Source organism: Odocoileus virginianus, chromosome 33, assembly GCF_023699985.2.
Source record: "Odocoileus virginianus isolate 20LAN1187 ecotype Illinois chromosome 33, Ovbor_1.2, whole genome shotgun sequence".
Classification (NCBI taxonomy): domain Eukaryota; kingdom Metazoa; phylum Chordata; class Mammalia; order Artiodactyla; family Cervidae; genus Odocoileus; species Odocoileus virginianus.
This window is the reverse complement of record NC_069706.1, coordinates 298,413-322,910: the sequence shown is the minus strand read 5'-3', so window position 1 is coordinate 322,910 and position 24,498 is coordinate 298,413. Positions and strand designations below refer to the sequence as shown.

At 55.1% G+C, this 24,498-nt stretch overlaps 2 protein-coding genes across 7 annotated transcripts in view; both read left to right on the top strand.

Moving 5' to 3' along the window:
* Nucleotides 1-5,366: 5,366 nt before the first annotated feature.
* LOC139032854 (uncharacterized) lies at nt 5,367-6,236 on the top strand. Its single transcript, XM_070461083.1, has one exon. The coding sequence runs from the start codon at nt 5,367-5,369 to the stop codon at nt 6,234-6,236; it is 870 nt and encodes a 289-aa protein (XP_070317184.1).
* Nucleotides 6,201-24,498, top strand: part of AXIN1 (axin 1) — a 37,614-nt gene continuing 19,316 nt past the window's right edge. For 3 of the 6 annotated variants that reach the window (XM_070460867.1, XM_020900211.2, XM_020900209.2), the window contains exons 1-2: nt 6,202-6,307; nt 10,106-11,066. In XM_070460867.1, the coding sequence (XP_070316968.1) occupies nt 10,189-11,066 (878 nt within the window). In that variant the 5' untranslated portion in view covers nt 6,202-6,307; nt 10,106-10,188. Of the gene's footprint in view, nt 6,308-10,105; nt 11,067-24,498 lie in introns of all 6 variants that reach the window. The other 3 variants (XM_070460868.1, XM_020900212.2, XM_070460866.1) reach the window with 2 other exon arrangements.

Sequence of the window (24,498 nt, the reverse complement as noted above, 5' to 3'; positions counted from 1 at the left end):
GCTGCTCTGTGCTGCGTGTGGACGCCCCGGGGGCTGAGCCCACGCAGGCGGGGCCCGGTACCCACTGCCCACAGCCAGCGCTGGGCAGCCGGCCCTCTGGAAGGCGGTCCTGCCTGGGCCTCAGCCCCCAGCATGGGCCTCCATCTTCTCCGGGTCTGCTCTCGTCCCCGTGTTTGGCCCAGACGGACCTGGCGAGAGCCGAGGGCTCAGGCCTGCTGCAGCAAGCCCACCGTGAGGACAGGCAGAGGCGCCTGAAAGCGCCCGGTCGTCCTGCTGCCCGCAGAGGCCGCAAGCTCCCAGATGGCCTGGCGAGAGTGTCTTGGAGGTTCAAAGCCTCCGTCAGTGCGATTGTTAGGTTATTAGGTAAACTCTGAGAAGCAAATCTTTTAATCCACTGTGGCTAATCCAGTGCACTTTTGTTTGCCATGACAGATTCTGCAGCACACAAAGGGGCCAGAGGGACCCGGCATACATAATCACATACTTATAACTGGGCCGCAGCGGCCGTAGGGCTCCTAGGCAGCCGAGAGAGACATCGAGGGACAGCAAGTGAGGGCGTGGGTGTGGGCAAGGGCAGCTGGTCCACCTGGGCACACTTCCCCTTCTCCTGGCACCAGTCCCCAGCTATGAGCTCAGGGAGTAGCCCTGGTCCCCGGACCGTGCAGGCTCGCAGGGGTGGAATGAAGTATGTCAGGCCGAAGAAGAAGGGATAACCAACAGATGGGTGTGAGTTCTCACGGCCCCAGGAGGGGCCTTCAGGGATGGGGCAGCTGGGACAGGGAACAGGGAGGACAGAGGTGCCAGTCCACCCGGTGTGAGGTCAGTGCAGCAGGAGGGCGGGCGTCCCCGGGGGAGCTGGCCCCTCCGCCTGGATCTGCCGCTCCTAGGGAAAGCACTGGGAGTGGGTGGGGCCGGGAGGCCAGTCCTCTGTTGGTGATGTGTCTGAGACACTTGACCTGGACCACAGCCAGCGTAGGGTCCAGCTCGTGGCCTATGCCTGTTCATGGAGGGCTCCACACAAACCTCTGAGGCCAGCAGCAGGTCGGCACCCTCACTTGCTGAGGAGGGCACTCTGACTCAGGGAGGTGCCCAGAGACTCTAGCTGGCCTGATGCAGGCAGGTGCTCAAGTATCCAGGGAGGCGGCAGCTGGTCAGGGGATCCAGAAGCACCAAGCTGGGGAGGTGTGGGGCTGGGGTGGGGGGCGCTGCTCGCCCCTCCTCCTTCCCAGGCCCCAGTGGCTGCCGGGAGTCACCTTGCACATCAAACCCTCAACACCTGGCCTCAGCCCCTGAGCTTAACAGACAGCCGTGTGGTGAGACTCCACCAGAGAGGCAGTACAGGAGGGCGGCCCTGCTATGCTCCTTGACCCAGAGTGACGCGACCCCCTCAGGACACAGGGTGAGACCTGAGCTGGGCACATGTGGAGGGTACCCTGGGATCGCATGTGCTGGCTTGGGACTTGACCCTTGACTCCTGGGGGCCAGCAGGGGTGTGGGGGCTGTCAGGTCTGCTGGGTGAGTCATCTGTGCAGGTACTCTGGGACGAGCGTGGCGTTGGCTTGTTGGGCCTGTGACTCGGGGCTCCGAGCAAGCGAAACAAGCAGGTGACCCCTGCAACTGGTTGTCTTTGAGAATGCCCGCAACGGCAGGGGTGCTTGGAATGATTCCTTCTCCACTCTGGATGGGACCTCCTGGCCTGAGAGAGGCCGGAGTAGGATGAAGCATCTCCTAGGAGCCGGGGCCACTGGACTGGATGACAGAAAGCAGCAGGGTCAGAAAATATCTGCTGCACCACTGAACTGACCTTGGAGCCAGCTTGTCTGAGGAAAGCCCTGCTCCTGTCCCCCGCCCCTCCATGCTTGGTACTTGGGCTGGGGTGGCTACTGGTTGACCTGTCTGTGGCAGTTTAGCTGCAGGCTGGAGAGAGAAGTTCAGGCAGCAAGAGGGATGCAGAATGCCAGCCTGGAGGACATGCCTGCCCACAGGTATGAAGGGTGAGAGGAGCCGGACACAGGTGGAAAGAGGTGGAGGACCTGCCAGAGGCCGAGCCTGGGCTCAGAAAGGCCCAGACAGGCAGCCACGGAGCTGGCTGGCCCAGGATGTGCAAGGCAGCACCTCCTTGCCTGTCCCAGGACTGACTCGGTGCGACCACAGCAGTCACACCCAGCCTGACACTGCCTCAGGGATCTGCTCTGTCCCGTAGCCCAAGGTCCTCACCCTGCAGCTCTATCACTCTGTTGGATTAATTTGTATTGACCGTTGATGGGAAGAGAGCCTGCTGCAGAGCTTCCTGGCCTTCCTGAGATCACAACAGTAGTGTCTTTGTGGACCTTCTTCCTGACGCATGAAGAAACCACAGCCTGCCCCATCCCCTCCAGTGTCAGGCTCTGGGGTGGTTCCTGCCTTTACAGGCAAGTCCTCTGCATCCACCCAGGCGGGTACTGTGTGCGTGTGGGCTCTGAGCCTTTCTACTTGGTGTGTATCTCATGCCCTCGGTGTGACGACTCCACATCCTTTGTCGAACTTGTGATGGGGGCACACCCACGCCCCCCACCCCCTCCCTGAGCTCAGAGCTGATGGAAAAAGCACACTCAGGGACAAGATATGGAGTCCCAGGGGCCGGGTTCACAGCCGGAAAGGCAGGTGGCCACTGTGGCTGGGGCCACCTCTTGGAAGGGAAGTCCACATGCCCTCGTCAGAATGGATGAGCCAAGGCCTCCTTCCGCTTCGGGTCCTCACCTGCCTGCCCACTGGTCACCACCCCCATGCACACCTGTGACTGGGCAGAGGCGCAAGAAAATGCAGAACCCAGAAGAGGCTCTGCCTGCAAAGAGGGACCGCCTCCACAAGGCTGACCCAGAGCAGCCTCTTCCTTGTCCTCCCCTCCTGGGACTCGGTGCAGACCTCATGAGCAGTAGCCCATCCCGGGAGCTCGTCCCCCACATGTGGCACCAGGCTTGATGCCCCTCAACGTGCCTCCTCAGTCAATCACGGATCATTCCTGCAGATCATTTCTTATGATAAATGGTCTTCCTCAGCCAAGTGGACAAACACCCATAAGGCTTCAGAGCTCACTCCGTTTCAAATATTCCTTTTATGTCTTAAGTTGAAGAAAATAATTTCTTTTCTGGTTTTAAGTTTTTCATTTAGTTCCTGGAAAGCCTGAACACACATCAAAGCCTGTGGTGGCAGACTCCTGCCCCTGGGGAGGGTGCATCGGAAAGGCCCTCTGTAGGAGAAAAGGCTCCAGCCTGCACTTCCTCATTCCCAAGCCAGGCTCCCGCAGCTCTGTCTGATCGCAGCTCTGGGTGGCTGACGCAGTCCTTCTGACTGGCCACCCCTGTTCCAGCACAGGCCCCTGGGGCTGCCTCCCTGCCTCCCTTTCTCCAGAGCCTCCCTGAGCTCCCTCCTCTGGGTTCCCCCATCCCCGCCCTGAGTGCCGGCAGCCACAGCCCATGGAAGCCAGGCTGCAGCCTTTCCTCGAGGCTTTCTGACTCCCTTCCTGTCCCCACAGGGTGAGGGCCCTGAGGAGCCGGAGGTGCGAGGGCCCTGCTCTGGTCCCAGGGCCTGGGGACATCTGCCGCCATGGGCCAGGAGGAGGATGGATGTGGACACGACCCTGGGAGGCTGGCCTGGCCACAGCAGCAGCTCTGCAGAACCAAGGCAAGCACTGGGGGCCCGTGTCTGGCGGTGGGAAGACAGCCTGAGGACCGATGTCCTGGAGGCCCTGCTGTCTGTCCAGCCCACCCAGGATTCCTGCAGCCCACACAGACCCTGTTGTGCCACAAAGCCCACCCACTCTGCCTCTAAGGCTCTTCAGCTGAACAGAGCCAGGGAGAGGCTGCAAAGGCATCTCCTGTACCAGCCCTGGGAGGCCTGGGGCCATCCCAGGGGATGTGAGAGTGTGACACCTGCCACCAGGAACCTAGTGGGTCCAGCTGGGTTCAGCAGTGCTGTTCCTCTGCGGTGCTGTCCCCACCGTAGCTACTGCCCCTGCGCAGCCTGTCCTGGGCATGGTGACAGCCCTCGGAGGCGGCCTGGGCCATCGGCAGGCTGGGCACTTCCCTGGTGGCCTCCTCCCTCATGGAGGAAAGCCTGGGTGTCGGAGGAGGCTATACTGAGCCCTAGGAAGCTGGTGGCTGGAGCTGGGCTGCCTCTGTGCCGTGCACCTCAGGCAGGTGCCAGCCGTGGGCAGCTGTGTAGGAGGCTGGCTGGTGGGGGAGTGCCCCGAGCCTGGACTTCCTCCCTTTGTAGCAGGCAGTGGGGGCAAGCAGTGTCCCTGGGAAGAGGTAGTGGCATCAGAGATGACCTCAGGGATTGGGGCCAAGTGACCCGAGCCAGCCAGGGAAGAGCCCTGAAGACTGTGAGGGCTCCAGGGAGCAGGCTGGCTGCTGGGGACAGCCTGGGACAGACGGCCTGGGGGTGCTGGAGACAGTGTGGGATGGGTGAGGGACACAGGGCCCCAGGTCTGGAGGATGTGAGCAGGTCCCTGTGTGGCCTGAGCTTCAACCTCCTTGTGTGTACAAGGGGGTACAGCCAGGCCCTGGGGCCCCTGGGAGCATTTCCCAAGGTGCCCAGTCTGACGTGGCATGGTTGGAGGATAAGGTCCTGGGTGATCGTGGGGGTGGACTGCAGAGGCATTTCTGTGGGGGCAGTCAGCACTTCCTGGTACCCACATCTTCCCTCTGGGAGGGGCTGGTGACGGGTGGGCAGCCCAGGAGCTAGCCAGTGGGGCTTGCAGATCAGGCCAGGGTGGCCATGGCAATGGTGAGGGGGAGGGGGGCTGTTGTGCAGGCTTTGGGACATCCGGAAGCCCTTGCTCTCAGGCTGGCCTGGGTCAGTGGTACCCGTGGGGCAGTGGTGGGAAGTGAAGCCCCTGCCAGGACCCTGGATGGTGCCTGAGTGAAACCCAGGTGGGCTGGACCAGCTGGGGTGGGGCCCTGGCCAGTCTACCCACAGTTCTCTCTGGAGGTTGGAGCTCCCGCCCTAGTGACAACCAGCATTCACTGGATGCCTTCTGTGTGACCTGACGGGTACTCAGGGAAGGCAGAGCCCAAACCCACCTTCTCAGGGTCCTGGCTGGCCAGGAGGCAGCAGGCATGGAGAAGGGGGACAAAGAGGCTGTATGTCACTCAGGGCTTAGCTCCTGGTCAGCATGGCTTGGCCCTGCAACCGTCCAACTCCTGGACACCTGCTTTCTTCCGTGCCAGGGGCATTTGTTGGCCGTCCTCCTCCGAGAGTCTTCCCGGTCAGGGAGCTCGGAGGGCGTGGCAGTCCGGCTGGGCGGGCCGGGCCTGGGGTGCTGACCTCTGGAGCCCTGGGTCAGTGGACACCGTATGGGAGGCAGAAAAGGGCTCCGACCTGGCATGCGTCTGCGGGGCCGCCTGAGGGCCGTCTATCCGTTCGGCGCTCGGGCCACCTTCCCTAATGACACAGCCCCAGGGGACCAGCGCAGTTTCCGGCGCCCCCTCCTTGGTCACCCTCGACGGCGTCTTGGCCCCGCCCCCACCAAGGCCCCGCCCCCACCAAGGCCCCCGCCCCTAGCGACATATCTGATGACGCCCACTCGGCCGGGCTCTGCGTCACGCCTCCCGTCAGCCCGGACGCTTTTGGCTCCGCCTCCACGCTCAGGGTCCACGCCCACACCCAGGCCCCCGCCTCCACGGCCGAGGCTCCGCCCCCCAGGCTCCAGGCCATTCCCAGCGCTCGGATTCGGTCTCGCGCTCTGGCTCGGTCTCGCGCTCTACGCCCGGCTCCCCCAGCCTTGGCCCCGCCCACCAGGCCCCGCCTCCACGCCGGAGGCTCCGCTCAGCGTGTTCCTCGCCCTGTCCCCGCGTTGGGCTCCGTCAGGTGCTCCTGGCCCCGCCCCCGCGCTCTCGGCACGCCCCGCGCTCCGGGCCCCGCCCGACGCTCTGGGCCCCGCCCCCGCACTTCCGGGCGGCGCCGGCGGGGGCGCTCCGGCCTGGGCTTCGGCGCTCTGGGCTCCGGCTCCCCGCTCGGGGAAGCGATCGTGGCCGCCGCTACCGCCGCCGCCGCCGCCGCCGCTGCCGCCGGACCGGCCGCAGTCGGGCCGGAGCCGCGTCCCCGCGGAGCAGGCCGGCGGGAGTGCGCGGCCGGCCTTGGCGGCGGCCCCGCGGCCTGCCCCGCGCCCGCCTGCGGGCCGCCGCTCCGCCGCTGCGATGGGGGCCGCCCGGGGCCGCGCCCCCGCCGCGTCCCGCCCGCGGCGCCGCCGCTGAGCGCATGGGCCGCGCCGCGCAGCTCCGGGATCCGGGCCCGGGGCCCCGCCGCCGCCGCCGCCGCCGCGCGGGTGAGTCGCGCGGTCCGGCGCACATTCCTGAGGGGCGCGGGCCTGTGCGGCGCCCATTGTAGGCCGCGCGGGCCGGCCCGGGAGCGGGACCCGGAAGAGGGGCTCGGGGGGCGTGCGTGTCCGGGGCCGCGAGGGTTCGAAGCGCGAGAGGAGGCGTGCGGCCCACCGCTGCGAGGGCGGGTGTGTCTAGGAGGGGGTGCTCGCAGCTGATGCCGAAGGCGAGGGGTCGGCCCCTGTTGACTCTGGGGCCCGTGGACGGCTCACAGCGGGCAGCCACTTGCTCTGGGTGAGCTGAAAGGGGTGAGGAATACTCAGGATTCTCAGAAGGAAGGTACTGCGGGAGGAGGCTGGGGTGTGCAGCTGATGTGTTTGATTGGATGGTGCTGAGTGCCGTGCTGTGATCCGTGGGTCCGGGGCAGAGTGGGTGGTGGGTGCAGAAGCATCCTGGGGATAAGCCGGATGGCGGAGGGTCCGTTCTCCCCAAACAACCCCCGCCTCCCCAAGCAAAAAGTAGGAGTGAGTGAATCTGAAACCGGAGGAAGCACTCCCCGTGAGGCAGAGCCTGAGGCCGGGTGGTCTGGCTTGCTTGAGGGGCTTTACTCCCTCAGGTAGATGCCTCACCCGCCAGCTTTCTCTGCCTCTCTCCCAGGGGAATGTCTTAAGAGTCCACCTCTGCTCTCCATTTTCATGGGAACCGAGTCCCTTGTGAAACCAGAGCTGTACAGTCAGGGCAGTGACGCTCATAGTTCAGCATCGAGCACAGCAGAGAAAAATACATTAGTCCTCTGGGCATTTTTCTCAGCCCGTCTCTAAGATAATTAATAAGGAGTGATTGTGCATCTTGGCCCCTTGTTTGTGCTCATATTTCTGTTCTCTGCTGCTTCAGGGAGACCCTCAGACACCCTTGGACCAGGCCTTATTTTGGAGAACACACACAGTCTAAACCTGACCTCCCAAGATAGCACTATCTGGGTTTCAGTTTTAAGAACTTCTATTCAGGAACAAGGATGGGAAAGCATACAGGATATTTGTTTCTGTCTGATTCCTAGCAGGTATTTATGTTTCTTGGATTTCTGGTTTCAGGAAAGCTAAGTGGACTTTTTGGGTTTCGTTGGTCATTGAGGATTTAGGTGGTGGGGGAATAGATTACATGTAAAGCTGTAGTCCCAATTCTTAGGACAATTCTTAGTAAACGGACAGTTGGGAGTATGTCAGAGTCACACTCTGTTGTTTCCATACTTCACATAAATCAAAAATTCAAAAGTTGCATTTGAGTAAAACAAATAAATGTACACACACCTACAGCCTTGAGCTGGCTGCCGTGGTACCCAGGGGGTGCTCCTTGGCAGTGACTGAAGGAGATTGTAAATGAGGCATCAGAGTTGTAGATTCCTTTTGTGGAGTCCCCTTTGTTGAAGGTGGTTACAGGCTGTTGGCCAGATCCAGTGCCTGTGGGCCCTTGACTCTCACCTGCAGCAAGGCAGCATCTTTGTATGTGGTGTGTGCGTGTGCACACCGAACACCTGCCGTGCTCCTCCTTGGGAACCCAGAGATCTCAGTGACGGCAGCGCGTTTCATAACAGCAGCAATGTGGAGGGATGTTCTTGTGCTTCTGGGACACCGACGGTCTCCTGTCAGTTGACAACCAAAACCAGATGTGAATTTTAAGAAATGTTTCTCCCGGGCTATGAGAAGATAGCTTAAATGATTAGGGGGACTTGCTTTCACACAAATGAAAAGACAGCTCGATGTTGAACTTGCTGCTGTTTCAACACCTGTGAAGGGCTAATGTTCCACATCTGAGCCAAGTGTTGTTTTCCTTAATGTTCATGAATTACATATTTGTTGGTGCCCCTTAGTTGTGAGACCTTGTGTCAGATGCTGTAGGCCCTGCAGAGAATGTTTAAACCAGGCTGCTCCAAGTTGTTTACCTGGAAGACATCAGCACTTTAAGAGAAAGTGACGTGACCAGTGATCAGCCTCCCCTTAGAACACGGTGACTTGGTTTTTTCTCAAGGCAAGTGAACCATAGAGCATCTCCAGCAGTAAGGCTCAGGGGACCAGGTGTGGGTCCTCCTTCCTGAGATGATGACCCCGACAAGAAGGTGCTAGCATCCGGGAGCTGGTGTGGAGACCTCAGAGGTGCTCAGTCCCTGTCGATGGGGCTCAGAGGAGGCGACCTTGCAGTTGAAGTGGTCCATGAGTAGCAGCTGTCACAGCCCGTGGGCCTTGACCTGAGAAAGCAGGCTGTTCCTGCTGAGGCTGACATTGCAGCCGACCCGGTAGGCTAGTCACTAGCTTAGGACAGTAGTTGTGATCTATGCCCACCTCTGGGTGCAGTGAGGTGTCGGCAGCTGCTGGCAGGTGAGTGTGTGCGGACCATGTATGGGGCAGGTTGCACGTAGGCCAGGGCCCGAGGGTGGAGAGGTGACTGGAGGTCTGTGCCTTGTGTTGGTGCCAGGTTTTTGGCTTTTGCTCTGCTCCTCTGACTCGCTCAGTGCTTGCAGCGATTGGGCCTGTCATGCTTCTCTCCAGTCTCCTTCTAAGCAGGCCACTTACATCCGGCAGGCCAGGTTGGGAGGTGTGGCTTGAGCCAGTGGGCTCGGTGTCAGGGAGGACAGGACGCGAGGCTGTGGCAGAGCCCTGGCAGGGCAGCCTTCCCTTGTGCAAGACGGGCTTCTAGCAGCAGAGACAGAACCATGGCTCCCTGACTCTGAGAGGGTGAGTCAGGTGACTTTCACTTAACTGAGCTGCATCCTGTGAGCCACATGCTTCCTTAGCTAGTAGGGTTTGGGCCTTGTCTGCTCTGTACCATCTCTGTTCCTCAGAGTATTCAGTTGTCATTTGCTGTCAGAAGGACACTTTCCTTTTAAGCAAGGTTTTCAAGTCTAGAGCACATCTCTGATGGAAGCGTTTTTTTAAGACTGTTCATGGGCATTCCCTGGTGGTCCAGTGGTTAGGACTCCACATTTTTACTGCTGAGGGCCTGGGTTCATTCCCTGCTCGGGGAACTAAGATCCCACAAGCTGCCCTGTGTGGCAGAAAAAATAAAAGCCTTCACATCATTGGCAGTGTGAGAAGGCCCCTGTGCATGGGAGTCCTCTGCTCACTCACTTGAAGGTGCGTGAGGCGACCCATGGTTCCCTGCTATTTGGGCCGTGTTGAGACTTAGAAGAACAAATCGTTGTCTTTTTGCCCGGGTCGTGGGGACACTCAGTGTGAAGCGGTGGAAAGCGAGAAGCAGAGTGGCTATGGGCCTGAAGAGCGTGGAGGGCAGACATGGCCACCAGCTTGTGGTGTGGAGTGCCATGTCTGCGCATCACAGTGGCCCTGTGATGCTGAGATACACACCCTCACCTTCCTCGTGAGGGGCTGGCTCTCACCTGACTTTGCACAGCTGGGAGGACCAGAAGCTCCTGTGCCTCCTCCAGCCCTCCTGCCTTTCCGGAGCTTGAGGGGGCCTGGCCATGCAGTCCTATGGCAGCTCAGGATTGAGGGTCCCCAGGCTTGTAGTCTCTCCTTGTTCTCACAGAAGGACCCTCAAGGGAGTGATGCTCTCTGTGTTCTGGACATTGATTTCTTTGTGCCAGAGGCATTCCTGTAGTTGGCAAAGTTTACAGAAATTGTTGTAACATAGTACAAAACCTTGTGACAGAGGATTGAGCATTTAAACTGAGTTTCTGGCTTTGAGTTCGAGCGGGAGGGCATCATTGCGAGTCTTGTCGTGAGAAAACCTCTGTGGTCATATTTCCATGGACCCACCTTTCCTAATCCTTGTCCTCTTAATGGTTTCAACAGGACAGATTGATTCACTTTGGAGCCGTAAGTACTGATGTATTAGGGTGCAGCGCTCATTGTTCATTGACGCACAGAGTCCCAAAATGAATATCCAAGAGCAGGGTTTCCCCTTGGACCTTGGAGCAAGTTTCACCGAAGATGCCCCCCGACCCCCAGTGCCTGGTGAGGAGGGTGAACTGGTGTCCACAGACCCCAGGCCCGTCAGCCACAGCTTCTGCTCTGGGAAAGGCGCTGGGATTAAAGGGGAGACTTCCACAGCCACTCCGAGGCGCTCGGACCTGGACCTGGGGTACGAGCCCGAGGGCAGTGCGTCTCCCACCCCTCCGTACTTGAAGTGGGCCGAGTCGCTGCACTCCCTGCTGGACGACCAAGATGGCATAAACCTGTTTAGGACTTTCCTGAAACAGGAGGACTGTGCCGACCTCCTGGACTTCTGGTTTGCCTGCAGCGGCTTCAGGAAACTAGAGCCCTGTGACTCGAATGAAGAGAAGAGGCTGAAGCTGGCCAGAGCCATCTACCGCAAGTACATCCTTGATAACAACGGCATTGTGTCCCGGCAGACCAAGCCCGCCACCAAGAGCTTCATAAAGGACTGCATCTCGAAGCAGCAGATCGACCCCGCCATGTTTGACCAGGCGCAGACGGAGGTCCAGTCCACCATGGAGGAGAACACCTACCCCTCCTTCCTCAAGTCCGACATTTACCTGGAGTATACGAGGACAGGCTCGGAGAGCCCGAAGCTCTGCAGTGACCAGAGCTCCGGGTCAGGGGCAGGGAAGGGTGTCCCCGGGTACCTGCCCACGCTGAACGAAGACGAGGAATGGAAGTGTGACCGGGAGGTGGACGAAGCTGGTGGCCGGGACCCTGCTCCGCCCGGCAGGCTCACGCAGAAGCTGCTCCTGGAGACCGCCGCCCCGAGGGCCTCCTCGAGTAGACGGTACAGCGAAGGAAGAGAGTTCAGGTGAGTCGACCCACGGCCTGCAGTCCTGTGCCCACCTCCACGACCTGGAGAAGCAGCCAGGGACAGGCCTTGTCCTTCAGCCCGAGTGGGTGGACTCCCGGAGCCGGGGTGAGTTGTGGGGCTGGTCTTTGCTCACGATACCTCCTCATGTGTTGGATGTCTTTACATTTCTTTTTAAATTTTGTGTGCGTGTGTGTTTTTGTTCCTGTGCTCGGGTTTACCCTGGCTGTGGAGAGCCGGGCTGCCCTCCAGCTATGGAGCCCAGGTTTCTCCCGCGGTGGCGTCTCTTGTTGCGGCTCATGGGCTTCATAGCTGTGGCGCACGGGCTTGGTTGCCCCGCAGCACATGGAATCTTCACGGACCAGTGATCAAATCCCTTGCATTGGTAGGCGGATTCTTAACTACTGGACCACCAGGGAAGTCCCAGATGTTTGTTTGTTTGTTTATTTGACTTTATCAGGTCTTAGTTGCCAACCTGGATCTGGGATCGTTGTTTGGCCCCACGGGCTCCATAGTTGTGCCCTGGGGGCTTAGTTGCCCCAGGCATGTGGGATCTTCATTCCCCAACCAGGAATTGAACCAGAGTCTCCTGCATTGAAAGGCAGATTTTTAACCACTGGACCACCAGGGGAGTTCCCCTAGATGTTTTTAATATTTGTATTTTGAGGGCACCTTATCAAGAAAGATTGAAGGTGGGAGGAGAAGGGGACAACAGAGGATGAGATGGTTGGATGGCATCACTGACTCTATGGACATGAGTTTGAGGAAACTCCAGATGTTGGTGATAGACGGGGAGGCCTGGCGTGCTGCAGTCCATGGGGTTGCAAAAAGTCGGACACGACAGCGACTGACCTAACCGACTGACTTATCAAGAACAGCCTAAAATATATGGCTTTGTAAGTCATTAGAAGCGTTGGCATTCTTAGGAGTCATATGATATTTAAAGCTTATCCTTTAGTAGTAAAATTTGTGTTCTTTTGCATAGAAGGTGGGTTTATGTGGCAGACTTGATCCTCTTGGTTTGATAGGACATTTGAGTGTATCAGCGCGGAGAGAATTCTGGGCCACTTGGGAGGTGGTGGCGAGGAGGCTGCTGTGCCACAGGCTGTCTGAGCACTTAGGGAACTCCCTGTGGCTGCAGTGGGGGCTCCAGGACGGGTTCTGTGCCTCCCGGCTCCCGCCAAGGAAAGGGTGGTGCTGCTGTGTGTTCAGTTCCCAGCTCTCCTCAGCTGTGGTCAGTCCTTGCACAGGGCACGGTGAGCCTTGGAGGTGTGGAGTGGTGCTCTCCGGAAGTCGTTGCCAGCTTGGAAGCCGGTCGCCTGTTCTCCGTCGGTGGTCTTGCTGGAAGTGTGTTTGGTCTGGAGCTGGGGCCCGTAGCCGAGGTCAGTGGGCACTCGCATTCTCACTCATTTCCCTGTCGGTGGGTGGTCCCGGACACTCCTGCCTGCAGAACTGAGAGCTGGGGATTCTGTGGCCCTGCCGATTCAGTCGTGGATCTACGAACGCATCCCTGGGTGCTGGGCTCTCCCGTGGAGCCAGTGAAAGCCCAGATCACGTCTCCAGGCTTTCCGTGGTAGAGAGATTGGCTACTTCTAACAGACACAGGGTTAAACTTTTTGAGGGTTTAAATATTCTTTAAGTGATATGATGAAAAAAGATACACTGTTTCAGGTAATCTTTATGAACCTTTATGCACCTTTTCCTCACTGTCCTTATTGATTTAGCAGTCTTTTTAAGACAGAATATACTATAAAATTATCCTGGTAAGAAAGGCTAGTAAGTGACAATAGCTTTTAAAACCTAACATGGAAGTTTTCATATTTGATTAGAACAGTTTTAAAATGGGATTATATTTGAGGCCTGGGCTGCAGAGGAAAACAAACTGAGCTCAGTCCTGATTTCGGCTTTTAGAAATTCTCACGTGCTACCCCTCACACTTCCCAGTTCTTGGTCGGGGGCCCGTTGTAGCAGCAGCCTTGCTTTTCTCGCTTCAGTTTGCTCTGTTAGTAGCATGTACCCTTTACTGTCCGATTGTGGGAACATGTTCAGCTGTGAGGACTCTGGCACATGGAGGTGTTGGCGCCACAGGAGCCCAGCGCCCCCAAGTCCTGCCTGCGCCCCGATGTGCCCCTCTTGGGGCTGCCTGGGTGTGTGGATGGGTGCCCTCCTGTGTCAGGGCCGGCGTCTATCGGTGCTAACAGGCTGACTCCGGCACAGTCCACTTGCTTTGCAGGGGTGTGCGGTTAGGGTCCATGAGGTTGAAAGTCACAGAAAACCCAGCCCGCCCAGCTTCCACAGTGAAGGGGTTGGGCTGGCCCAGACAAACAGAAAGTCCGGAGCAGGCCCAGCTTCAGGTATGGTTTGATTCTGACTCCAGCCACATTTGTTTTAAAGACTTGATTTTGTTTTCGTTGTCTTTTAGGGCAGTTTTAGGTTCCCAGCACAATCGTGAGGAAGGCACAGACGTTTCCTGTGTGCTGCTGCCCCGCACGTGCACAGCCTCCCCCGCCCGCCCCAGCAGTGCCCCTACCAGGCTGGTCATTTGTTAACAGTGGATGAACCTGATCCTAATCTCTCCTGTCTCCATGGTCTTGCCTTTTCCAGACGCCGTGTAGTTGGAAGTAGACAGTATGTAACCTGTTCACATTGGCTTCTCTTACTTAGTCACACGCTTTTAAGGTTCCTCAGTGTCCTTTCATGGCTTGATCGCTCATAGCTTCAGCCCTGAATAATATTCCGCTCTCTGGATGGACCACAGTGTATGTATCCATTTGCCAGCTAGAGGACTTCCTGATGGGTCCAGTTTTTGGCAGTTATGACTAAAGCTGCAGTAAACACCTGTGTGTGGGTTTTTGCGAGGACGTGAGTTTTCATCTCCTGTGGGTAGAACATCTAGGATCGCGAGTGCTGGCTCGTGTGGGAGGTCGGCTTCACAGGAACTCCTCTCCTCTGAGTGCTGCTCTGTCTCTGCCTTCCCATGGCCGGCTTTGCTCCCGTGCTGTGTAAACAACTGCCCCCCGCGGCTGGGGCTGCCCACTCCAGTCTGATCACGGTGCCTGGGCTCCGATCAAGTAGGGCCGCCCCGCTCTGTCCAGCGAGGAGGGAGGAGGACAATGGGTGCTGGTGGCCGCCCCCGCCGCCCGCCCGGAGGAGCAACACGTGCCGTCTCAGCGCGGCCGCTGCTGGAGAGTGTGTCAGGAGGGCCTGTCTGGGGCAGGACGACAGCGAGGGGCTCCGGAGCTGAGCTCCCCGGCCCCGCGGGCCCTGTTCCGCGAGGCTGCTCCAGCTGCGCCCCTGGGCCGCCCCAGCTCCTCGTACCAGCCGGGGCTGCCCGTGTGCCGCTCCTTGCTGGCTTCGTGTGCACATGGCCGTTTTTCATGTTGTTGACTTAAGAGCCTTTTCCATAGGTCTTTGTCAAAACTGAGAAAACAGGGATGCCCCTGGTGTATTCTGCACTTAGCCTAGTCTCCTGGGGTCATTTTGAGCCCTGGACTGATGGGTCAGTAAATTCCTTGCTGGTTTGCTGTTCTCTGTGTGGAAAATGTTCCTGGTCTTTGTGGCCCGTTGTCAGTGGAACTCTGCACTGACTTGGGTTGGTTCATACCCACATTTAAATTTGGTGTGAATTGGCAGAGGGCCCTCTGATGGCACAGGTGTTTTGGCTATTTATTTACTGAGTGATTTGGCCTGGGGGCCCAGGGCCTGTAAGACATCCACAGGCTTGGAAGCCTGGCCTGGCCTGCCAGGGGCTGGGCTTGGCCTGGTTAGTCAGGCCTGAAGTCAGGCCATCTTTTTCAGTCCTTCAACCACCTGCACTTATCTATTGCCACTGGTTTTCTTTTCTCTGTCTCTTTTTAAAAACAGACTTCCTTTTCTGGGCACAATATGCAGTGTGTGAAACTTCCCCGACCAGAGATCGAACCCATGCCCCACTGTGGTTAATTGTGGAGTCTTAACCACAGTGCCACCAGGGAAGCCCCTCTCCTTTTTTAATTGACATGTAGTTGACTTACATTGTTGTCTTAATTTCTGCTGTATAGCAGAGTGACTGAGTTATACATACACTGTATGTGCATTCTTTTATATAGTCTTTTCCCTTACAGCTTATCTCAGGATATCAAATATAGTTCCTTGTGCTCCACAGTAGAACCTTGTTTATGTTGCTGCTGGTTTTCATGTCTAAGTGGCGAATGCTTTCCATTTCTCTTTACTGCCTTCCTCACTGGTTGAGAAGTTGCCTGAGGACAGGTTCTCATCTGCTGTCTCCTTACGACTTCTGGGTGGGGCAGACAGTGAGGCCCCCTGGTCAGCGCTGATCCCTGTGGCCGTGGGTAGAGAGTTCAGCGCAGATGATGCTTGTAGCAGGAGTAACTTGTGGATCCGGTGATGGATGGATGACCAGCCCTTACTGTCTACACTGAGGAATTGCCTGACCTGTTTATTGCCTTATCAACTGTGTTCTGGTAAATGACTTAAAGAAGGAGAAATGTAAAAAGAGGAAGCACCCAAATGTGTGTCGTTTCTTGTGGAAGGCAGAAAAGTGAGGTTGCTCTGGGGTTTCTGGTTGCAGCTCCAGCGCCGCGGGGCGGGGCTGGGCTGGGGCGGTGACTCTGGGGCCGGCTGCTTCTATCCTCAGGGTGGTGGGGGCCCAGGCGACAGGGGTCTCAGGACACTGGTCCTGCTGTTGTGGTGATTCAGTTGCTCAGTCGTGTCCGACTCTTTGCGACCCCATGGACTACAGCACGCCAGGCTTCCCTGTTCTTCAGCATCTCCCAGAGTTCACTCAAACTCATGTCCATTGAGTCGGTGATGCCATCAGACCATCTCGTCCTCTGTTGTCCCCTTCTCCTCTTGCCTTCAATCTTTCCCAGCATCCGAGTCTTTTCCAGTGAGCCAGCTCTTCGTATCAGGTGACCAAAGTATTGCAGCTGCAGCTTCAGCATCAGTCCTTCCAATGAATATTCAAGGTTGATTTCCTCTAGGACTGACTGGTTTGATCTTCTTGCTGTCCAAGGGATTCTGGTGACAGCCTGTTTAATTTGACCTTCAGGGCTTCCCAGGTGGCACTGGTAGTAAAGTGACCCACATGCCAGTGTAGGAGATGTAGGAGATAGAGGTTTGATCCTGATCCATGGGTCTGGATGATCCCTTGGAGGAGGGCCTGGCAACCCTCTGCAGTGTTCTTGCCTGGAGAATCCCATGCCTCATGGGCTACAGTCCCCAGGGTCACAAAGAGTCAGACACGGCTGAAGTGACTTAGCGTGCAAGTACTCTTGACTGTAGGACTCTTGGATCTTTTGTGCTGGAGGGTGACTCGTTTGTGAAGTGTGGCTCTCCCTGCAGCTTCCCCCTCTTTTTCCTACTGCTGTGGCTGTGGTCACTCTCAGGTGGGACATGGGGCTTGGGAGAGAACATGGCCCTGCTGCCTTTTCTTTGTGGTGTGTGACTTGTCCACCAGATGATCCCAAGGTTGGTGACTGGAGATGTTTTTAGACGGACTTTAGTATGTAGCTGTGGGGTTTGCAGGGCAGGAATTTACAGGGAATTCCCTCGGGGTCCAGTGGTTAGGACTGCACACTCTTAGTGCTGCAGTCCCTGGTTCACTCCCTGGTTGGGGTACCAAGATCCCACAAGATGGGCAATGCAAGCAAACAAAAAAGACAGGAGTGTATAGATCTTTCCCTTCACCTCGTGGGCTGGATGGGGAGAAGGTTAATTAAGCTCAGTGGTTTAATTTAAGGACCCCTTGCGTGATGCCTTTTCCACTGGCTGTGTCTTCTGGGGTCAGCCTTCTCCTCCTTATGTGATGGTGGGAGAGTTGCTTCACCTCTCTGAGCTTTCCTGTAACATGAGGAGGATGAAGCAAGGGCCCGCCAGCTGAGGCTGTCAGGGAGGTCCGTGAGCTGGTCCTTGGTGGGCCTGCACGCAGCAGGTGTTCAGGGCACACAGCAGGTGCTTGAAGTTTCAGATCCTGCTGTGTATTCGTTGACATCTGAACTTACTGGTCTGCTCGATGTTGGTGACATTCTCATCCAGGTGACAGGCGATTTCAGATCATGACACTTTGCAGTTTTACTAATCATGTATCCTGAGAGGCACCCAAAGCTGCCATCCTTAGCTCCAGAAGTGGCATCACCATCTACCAGCTCCAGCCCAGCCCCCCTGACTCCTCCGCCGAGTGTGTGCTCAGCCCCCTGCTTCTCGCTGCGGCGCCCGCCACCTCCCGGAACCACAGAGCCTTCTGGCTGAGTCTCTGCCCCAGTCTCCCCCCACCACGCCCAGAGGGATGGTTTCTTGATGCCGGTCTGGTACGCTCTCCCTCCCTGATGCGCGGACTGGCCCATCGGCTCCTGTGACGTCGCGTGTCCACAGGAGACCTGGTCGCAGTACTGACATGCTGTGTGCTTCGTGTGCCTGTCGGTCAGGGGCTGCTGGCTAGTGAGAGTTCGTGAGCTAGTTACAGGAAAATCAGAAAATATTTTTCTCTATTTTAGTCCCACAGAACTCTGTAGTCTTTGACAGGTTTCAGCAGAGCCCAGGAAGGTACAGTTAGTCCTCAGACTGAGGGATTTGGGGGTGGAGGGACCCCTTTGTGAGGTGCTCCGTGGCAGTGGGTTCATGAAAGGGGAGTGCCTGCAGGGACCGTGACCCGGGGCCGCTGGGCCAGATCGAGATGCCCGGGCAGGCGGGTGGCCGGGTGTGTGCGTCTCTGTGTCCGCCGCCCAGGGATCAGCTGGTTCTCAGGTTTGTGTGCCAGTTAGCATCATGGAGACTTGAATCTGATTCATACCTACTGTCTGTCAGTCTCCTCTAGCATCCTGACTTCATTTACACCCATTTACCTGGCATGCTTAGAAATGGTGGAGTTTGGTCAAGTGGTCGTTGTTCAGTGAGGAAAAAGGCGGGTGGCCTAATAATTCTGTCTTCAGTCCAGCTTGAGGCCGAGTACGTGTGTGTGTGTGTGTGTGTGTAAGAAAATCAGCATTGCTTTATTTTTCCCCTGTGTCACATCAGTACAAATGCACGTTTTTGTGAACCACTCAGGCTACATCCAGAGCCCATTAATTCCAAAAAGTGTTTGATTGAGACAACAACTCAGTAAATCTCTTCAGTTCCTTCCCGGAACTCAGGCTTGCCTTCTGACTTTGTGAAAATAGACGCAGTCTCCAGGGCCGTGCACAGGGCTTCGTGTCTGTGAGGGATGCAGCCTCTCCCTTCCTTATCCCTCCCCGAGTGGATCACAGCCTCCTCAGAACCAGTGAGAACCTTGAGAGCAGCTGGACTCAGCTCTTTTGTGTGGACCAAACTCCACCTCTCTTTGTGGATAGAGGCAAGCCCTGCTTGGTGTGGCCTGGTCAGCACCTTCCTCAGCCTCTCAGGGGCAGGAAGCTCCCACTGCCTGGCTTATGGGGTCTTAGTTCCCCCACCAGGGGTTGAACCTGGACCCTCGGCAGTGAGAGCCGGGAGACCTGACCGTCACTGGACCACCAGGGAACGCCCTTCCTTGTGCCCTTGGAGTCGTTAACATGCTTTCGTCTGGAATTGATCGTGTCTGAGTCACTGGCTCATTTTCGGTCTGAGGGCCCGTGTCTTCTCTTAAGGAGATAGTTAGAAATGATCGGTAAGCACGTTGCTTGCAGCATTGCGAATAATAGCTCACAGTCAGAATATAGCTCGCTTGGTGTCTGATCACAGGGCTGGTTGTACAGGGATTTTTTTTTGTATGGCTGGAGAATATAGGCTTTCTGTTTTCTTCATTTGGTTTTTCTCCATTTTCCAAATTCCTATAAAGCATACATTTTTGTAACTAGAAAATATATTATTAAAATATATACAAAAATATATTATAAGAAGGTTTGGATGATATGCAGTTTTCAAAAGCATCTTTTGTCTTTTAAAAGGATCATATAAATGTTTCCTTTAAGTGTGATCTTAGGTCTTAATGTTTGCATTATTATACCAGTATTTTAATTAATTTTAATTTTAATTTAAAAAAAAGAGAGAAGGAAAAATTCAAATAATGCTAAAAGGCCGAAAACTAAGCTTGGCAGTCTCATGACCCCTGGCCTTTCCAGGGTGGCCACATCCAGCTTCTTACCTGAGTGTGAGTCAGCTCAGATCACCACGACAAAATGCGGTAGACTTGGGGACTTAGGTGATAGACTCTTCTCACGGTTCTGGAGGCTGGAGGCCCCAGACGGAGGCGCCAGCAGCAAAGCAGGCTCTGTTCTGTTCTCAGGGTTTGCGCATGGGCCTTTTCTCACCGTGTCCGGGTGGAGACAGACAGCTCCCTGGTCTCTTCTGATAAGGGCAATGATCCTATGGGATCAGAGTGCCACTTATATTTTTATTTATTTACTTTATACTTTTTGAAACATTTTACTTATTTGGGCTTCCCTGGTGGCTCAAATGGTAAAGAATCTGCCTGTAGTGCAGGAGACCCAGGTTCAGTCCTTGGGTCAGCAAGATCCCCGGGAGAAGGAAATGGCAACCCACTCCAGTACTCTTGCCTGGAGAATCCCATGGAGGGAGGAGCCTGGTGATCTTCTGTCCCTGGGGTTGCAAAGAGTCGGACAGCATTGAAGGGGCTAACGTGCACTTGTTCAGAGGCCTGTGCTGCGTCTGTAGCTCCGCCGGCTTGCTCTGGTCGCAGCGGGCGGGAACTGTTACCGCAGCGGCTGCTCAGGTTGTGGCACGGGCCTGGCTGCCCTCGGCCTGTGGGGTCGTCCCAGACCGGGATTGAATCTGTGTCCCCTTGGCAGGCAGATTCTTAACCGCTGGGCTGCCGGGAAGTCCAGACCTTTTCTCTTTTGTAAATAGTTTCAGTAGTTTTTGTCTTTTTCCCCCATTGTGCTTCATGTGTATGTTTTCCAGACCTGTCTACCATTGGCTCATTTCTCTTCAGTTGCATGCAGTCTACTATTAGGCCTGACTGTGGAGTTCTTAACTTCAGTTGTTATATTTTTCAAGTTTAGTGTTCATTTGATTCTTTTTGTTTTTTTAGTATTCAGTTCTCTGCTCAAACTCTCTCAGAAGCTTGTCTTTTAATGAACATGTTCATCACATGCATTTTAATGTCCTGTAATTTTAAAATTGGGGTATTTTGTGGTTCTTTTTCTATTGTCTGTTTTTCTCATGTTCTTGAGTTGGCTGGTCCTGCTCCTAGTATGCTGGGCAGTTTTTATTGAACAATGGGCACAGATTGTGTATGTGACACAGATTAAGAAATCACCTGAAGACCCCAATCCCATTTTTCTCCAGTGAGGGCTCACCTGGCCTTTAGTGTGGGGACTTGTCACATTACACCAGCCGGAACCAGCCATGCCACTGGGATCCCAGCTGCAGGCCTGGCGTCTGCACCAGCATCCACACCTTTGGTGCATGTGAAACACCCATTTAGGAATTCTGGAAGTTATCACATTCTCAGCTTGGAGGTCACTGCTTGAGGGCCTCAAGGAGAAAAGTGGGACCATGTGTCTGTCTTGTCCATCTGTTTTTCTTTTTTCTCTCATGTTTTAGCCCCTTAAGACCTCATTTTCCTGGTAGCTCTCTTGTGCCTTGTTGTTTAGTCACTAAGTCCAACTCTTTTGTAACCCCATGGACTGTATCCCGCTAGGCTCCTCTGTCCATGGGATTTCCCAGGCAAGAATACATTCCATTCTCCAGGAGATCTTCCTGACCCAGAGATTGAACCCACATCTCCTCATTGCAGGTGGATTCTTAACCACTGAGCTACCAGGGAAGCCCCTCTGTGCCTTAAAACATATGAAAACCTTTCTGTCTGTTTTTCTCATTGGTCTTGCAAGTGGTAGTTTGATCCCGGGTCAGGGAACTAAAATCCACATGCCATGCAGTGCAGCCAAAAAAAAGAAAACTTTGTGAAGAAATGAGTCCTGTTGGGCGTCCCTGTTTCTCTGGACGTGCCTTCAGCTGCCTCCGGGCAGAGCGAGTGCTCCATGGATCATAACAACTCAAATGTCCTTCTGTGTCCACACACCCACCCCACTCGCCCTCTCAATATTGTTCACAGGTAAATAGTCTGAATAATTGTGTGCCCTCCCAAAGCATCTTTATGAATATAGAAATTAATATGAACATATAGTTATATTTTCAATGTTAAATACATTGTAAAGTAGGAATTTTCTTTTGAGAAATGTATGTGACCTAAAAAATGAGGCCCATCACACATAATATGGTTTATGTTGAGTATAAATTCCAGATCCATTGTATATATGTTTGTTTTTCAGGTATAAAGATGACTTTACTAATTACTTTAAGCATTTGTGGTGTTTTCTTTGAGTTTTGGATTTTGTTGCTTCATCCCTCTAGGTATTGTTGCCGTGTTCCCCACGTGACAGAGGCAGCTGGGTGGATTAGTGGCCAGGTTCACTGTGACCTAAATGAGAAGGGCCTCGTGTTACTCAGCACGCACGGCAGACGGGTTCAGCCACGTGTCGGCTCACCTCCCTTAGCGTGAGCTGCTGGCCTCTGCGTCCACCCTGCACAGGCCCGTGTCTGAGCCACGCCACTGACACTGTTCCTGGGGGCAGAGAACAGGCCCCCAGGTGCCCCTGTGCTGGGCCCTCCTGCCCCATGGGGGTTCCCACCCTCTGCTGGTCTTGACTTCCCGGCGACATGGCCATGCCCATGCCCCAGCTTCCAGGCAGCCCCCAGGGCCACAGGCACAGAGACGGCAGAGTTGAAGGGGCCGGGTGAGGCCTGGTGTGGTGCTCCGAGGGGCGGTCTGAGCCGGGGTAGGCCAGTGACAGGACACTGTTGGACATCCCAGCATCGACAAAATGGCAGGCTTGCACGTTGGTGCTTTGAAATTCTGATTGCCTTGGAACGTAAAGTTTTGTGGTGCCGTGTGCAGTTTGTTGGAGTTAATGTAAAGCTGACACATTTTTGTGGTGAACAAAGCGTCTGGCAAGTGAGAGCAGTCCAGGGTCCATCCTGTGTGCAGTGGAAGCAGGGGCTGTGCCTTACCTGTAGGGCTTCCTCTCAGGGCAGGTTCATTTGGATACAGTGAAAGTCCTTTAAAAAGAAAATCCGTTTGAAACGTTGTGAAAGAAAACTTCTTCAGCGGAAAACTCAAATAACTTATAAAAAGCAAAGTACCTGAAGAGTCTGAGTCCCTCAGGTTTTCACTTTCTGGGCAGACTTCATGTGCTGAGTCAGGGGAGGCAGACAAGGGTACCCTTGGGGACTGGGGGCTGACAGACGCACAGTTAGCTTAGAGAAGGTTGAGTGTTACCTGGGGCTTCCCTGGTGGCTCAGCAGTGAAGAATCTGCTTGCAGCGTGGGAGATGTGGGTTTGATCCCTGGGTCGGGAAGGTCCCCTGGAGAAGGAAATGGCAACCCACTCCAGTACTCTTGCCTAGGAAATCCCCTGGACAGAGGAGCCTGGTGGGCTCTAGTCCATGGGGTCGCAAAGATCAGACATGACTTAGTGACTAAACAACAGTAAACAACGAGAGTTACCTGGTGGTGTTAGGAAGTGAAGAGGGTGACCCAAGGCTTGGAATTTCTGGTTTCTGAATTACTTCAAGGGAACAAATCGTACTGTTTTTATGAACAGAGTTTTGACTTTGACTAGATTCATAAGTGTACGTTCTTAATCTTTGAAAAGCCATGTTTTTAGAGTTGCTGATGTGATCTTGTAGCTTCAATCCCAAGAACTATTCTCTTCACCAGAGTTCTGTGTGATCTCAGAACTGCAGCCCTCGGCCTCCCGTCTGCTTTAGGTTGTGAACTGGGGACCGATTCAGGCCTGTGGTAAAAAGGTTGTGATCTGTGATTTTGAGCTCATCAAGAACCCATGTCTGGAGTCTAGCTGCATTTGCGAGACCTCAGGGGTCGACAGATAGCGTCTCTGTCTGCTGTTCTGAACAGCCTGCAGGTTGTTGGGAGGTGTCGCTCTTGCATGTTGGTGGTGGTGATTCGCGTTTGTGAAGAGTGACCAGCCAGTTCCTTGAAGCTTCTGTTTGAGCCGTAAGAAGCTGGAGTGAGGGGCTGAAGTCTCCAGGGGAGGTTAGTGCCAGATGCATGCTGACCCCGTCATTGGAATGAGAGTGATTCATTAAAAATCATGGTGGCAAACACATACATGACCATGTGGAAAGCCGACAGCTAGTGGGGAGCTGCTGTCTAATTACAGGGAGCTCAGCCTGGTGCTCTCTGATGACCTAGAAGGGTGGAGTGGGGAGTGTGACTGATTCGCGTTGTTGTATGGCAGAAACCAACACAACATTGTAAAGCAATTCTTCTCCAACTAAAAATTTTTTTAAATGAATAAAAAAAAGATCACAGTCGCAGATTCTGTGAAACATTTTTTGTTACACTTGTAAAATACCGCCAAATGGAGTTCCTCTTCATCAGATCCGTGTATCCTGAAGATCTGATGTGAAGCATTTGTGTGAGTCCAGGCCCTGAAGGATTTCTGCTGATGCCCGAGAAGCCTGCTGTGCAGAGAAAAGCTGATGTAAATGTGCACTGTTTGCGCTGAGCAGAGATGAACAGGGCTTCTGCTCTGGTTCATCCTTCCTTTGAGCTCTTGCTGGCGAGTTCCATTGAGGTGCTTTACAGTTTTCAGTGTGCTCTTCACATATATTCTTCCATAGATTTCAACTGCTCTGCAGCAATGAACATCCAGGGACACATTGCAAAAGTTATATAAGAAATATATTTGGTGCAGGAAAATTGAAAAATACATGTAAGTGAGAAATGATCTAGCCTGGTCCCTCTTGAATCTTCTTGGCATCTGTGTGGTCTCTCCTCCCTGCACAGATGGACCCTGACCCATGTCACCGACAGTGTGACTCTTTAGCAGGTGTTGTAAAGAGTTGCTGCTTTATTGTAAAGAGTTATTGGTGTTCACAGCTGCACACAAGAATTGTGGCAAAGAGGGAGTGCCCCCACCAACCCGTGACTCTCTCAAGCCAGGAGTGCATGGTCTCCCTGGAGCCTTGAATCTGCTCTGGTCAGCGTCTTACAGGAAGCCAAGGGGATCTACGTCCTGCAGCCCATAGCCCCCAGCCTCATCCTGCTCCATGTGCAGGACGCCGAGCCGGACGTGCTGGCCCGTCTTAAGTCGAGCGGTTTCTGCATCGTCTGGCGCTCAGCATCCCCTGTGTGCTCGTGTAGGGTACTCGGGCCCCTTTCAAAGAGGTGGCCGTTGTCGGTCCACTTTGCAGGGGTAACCTGCCCACAGTCTAGTGCTGGTAAGTAGTGGTGAGGGCGGATGGGGCCCTGGGGCCACTCTAGGGCCAGGGTTCTCCACTGCCTCCCTTGTGGGGGGCTGGTGTGTGGCCCCCGTGGCCACCACGCCCTGTCTTTGCATGCCTTTTCCACAAAACGTGGATCCTTCTGTCGTTACTGTTTGGTTTTGACTCTGATGCCCTTTGCTGTGTTGTGCAATTCAGTGTTCATTCAT

Coding starts and splice junctions, on each gene's coding strand:
- LOC139032854 (XM_070461083.1), top strand. CDS start 5,367: ATGCGTCTGCGGGGCCGCCTGAGGGCCGTCTATCCGTTCGGCGCTCGG.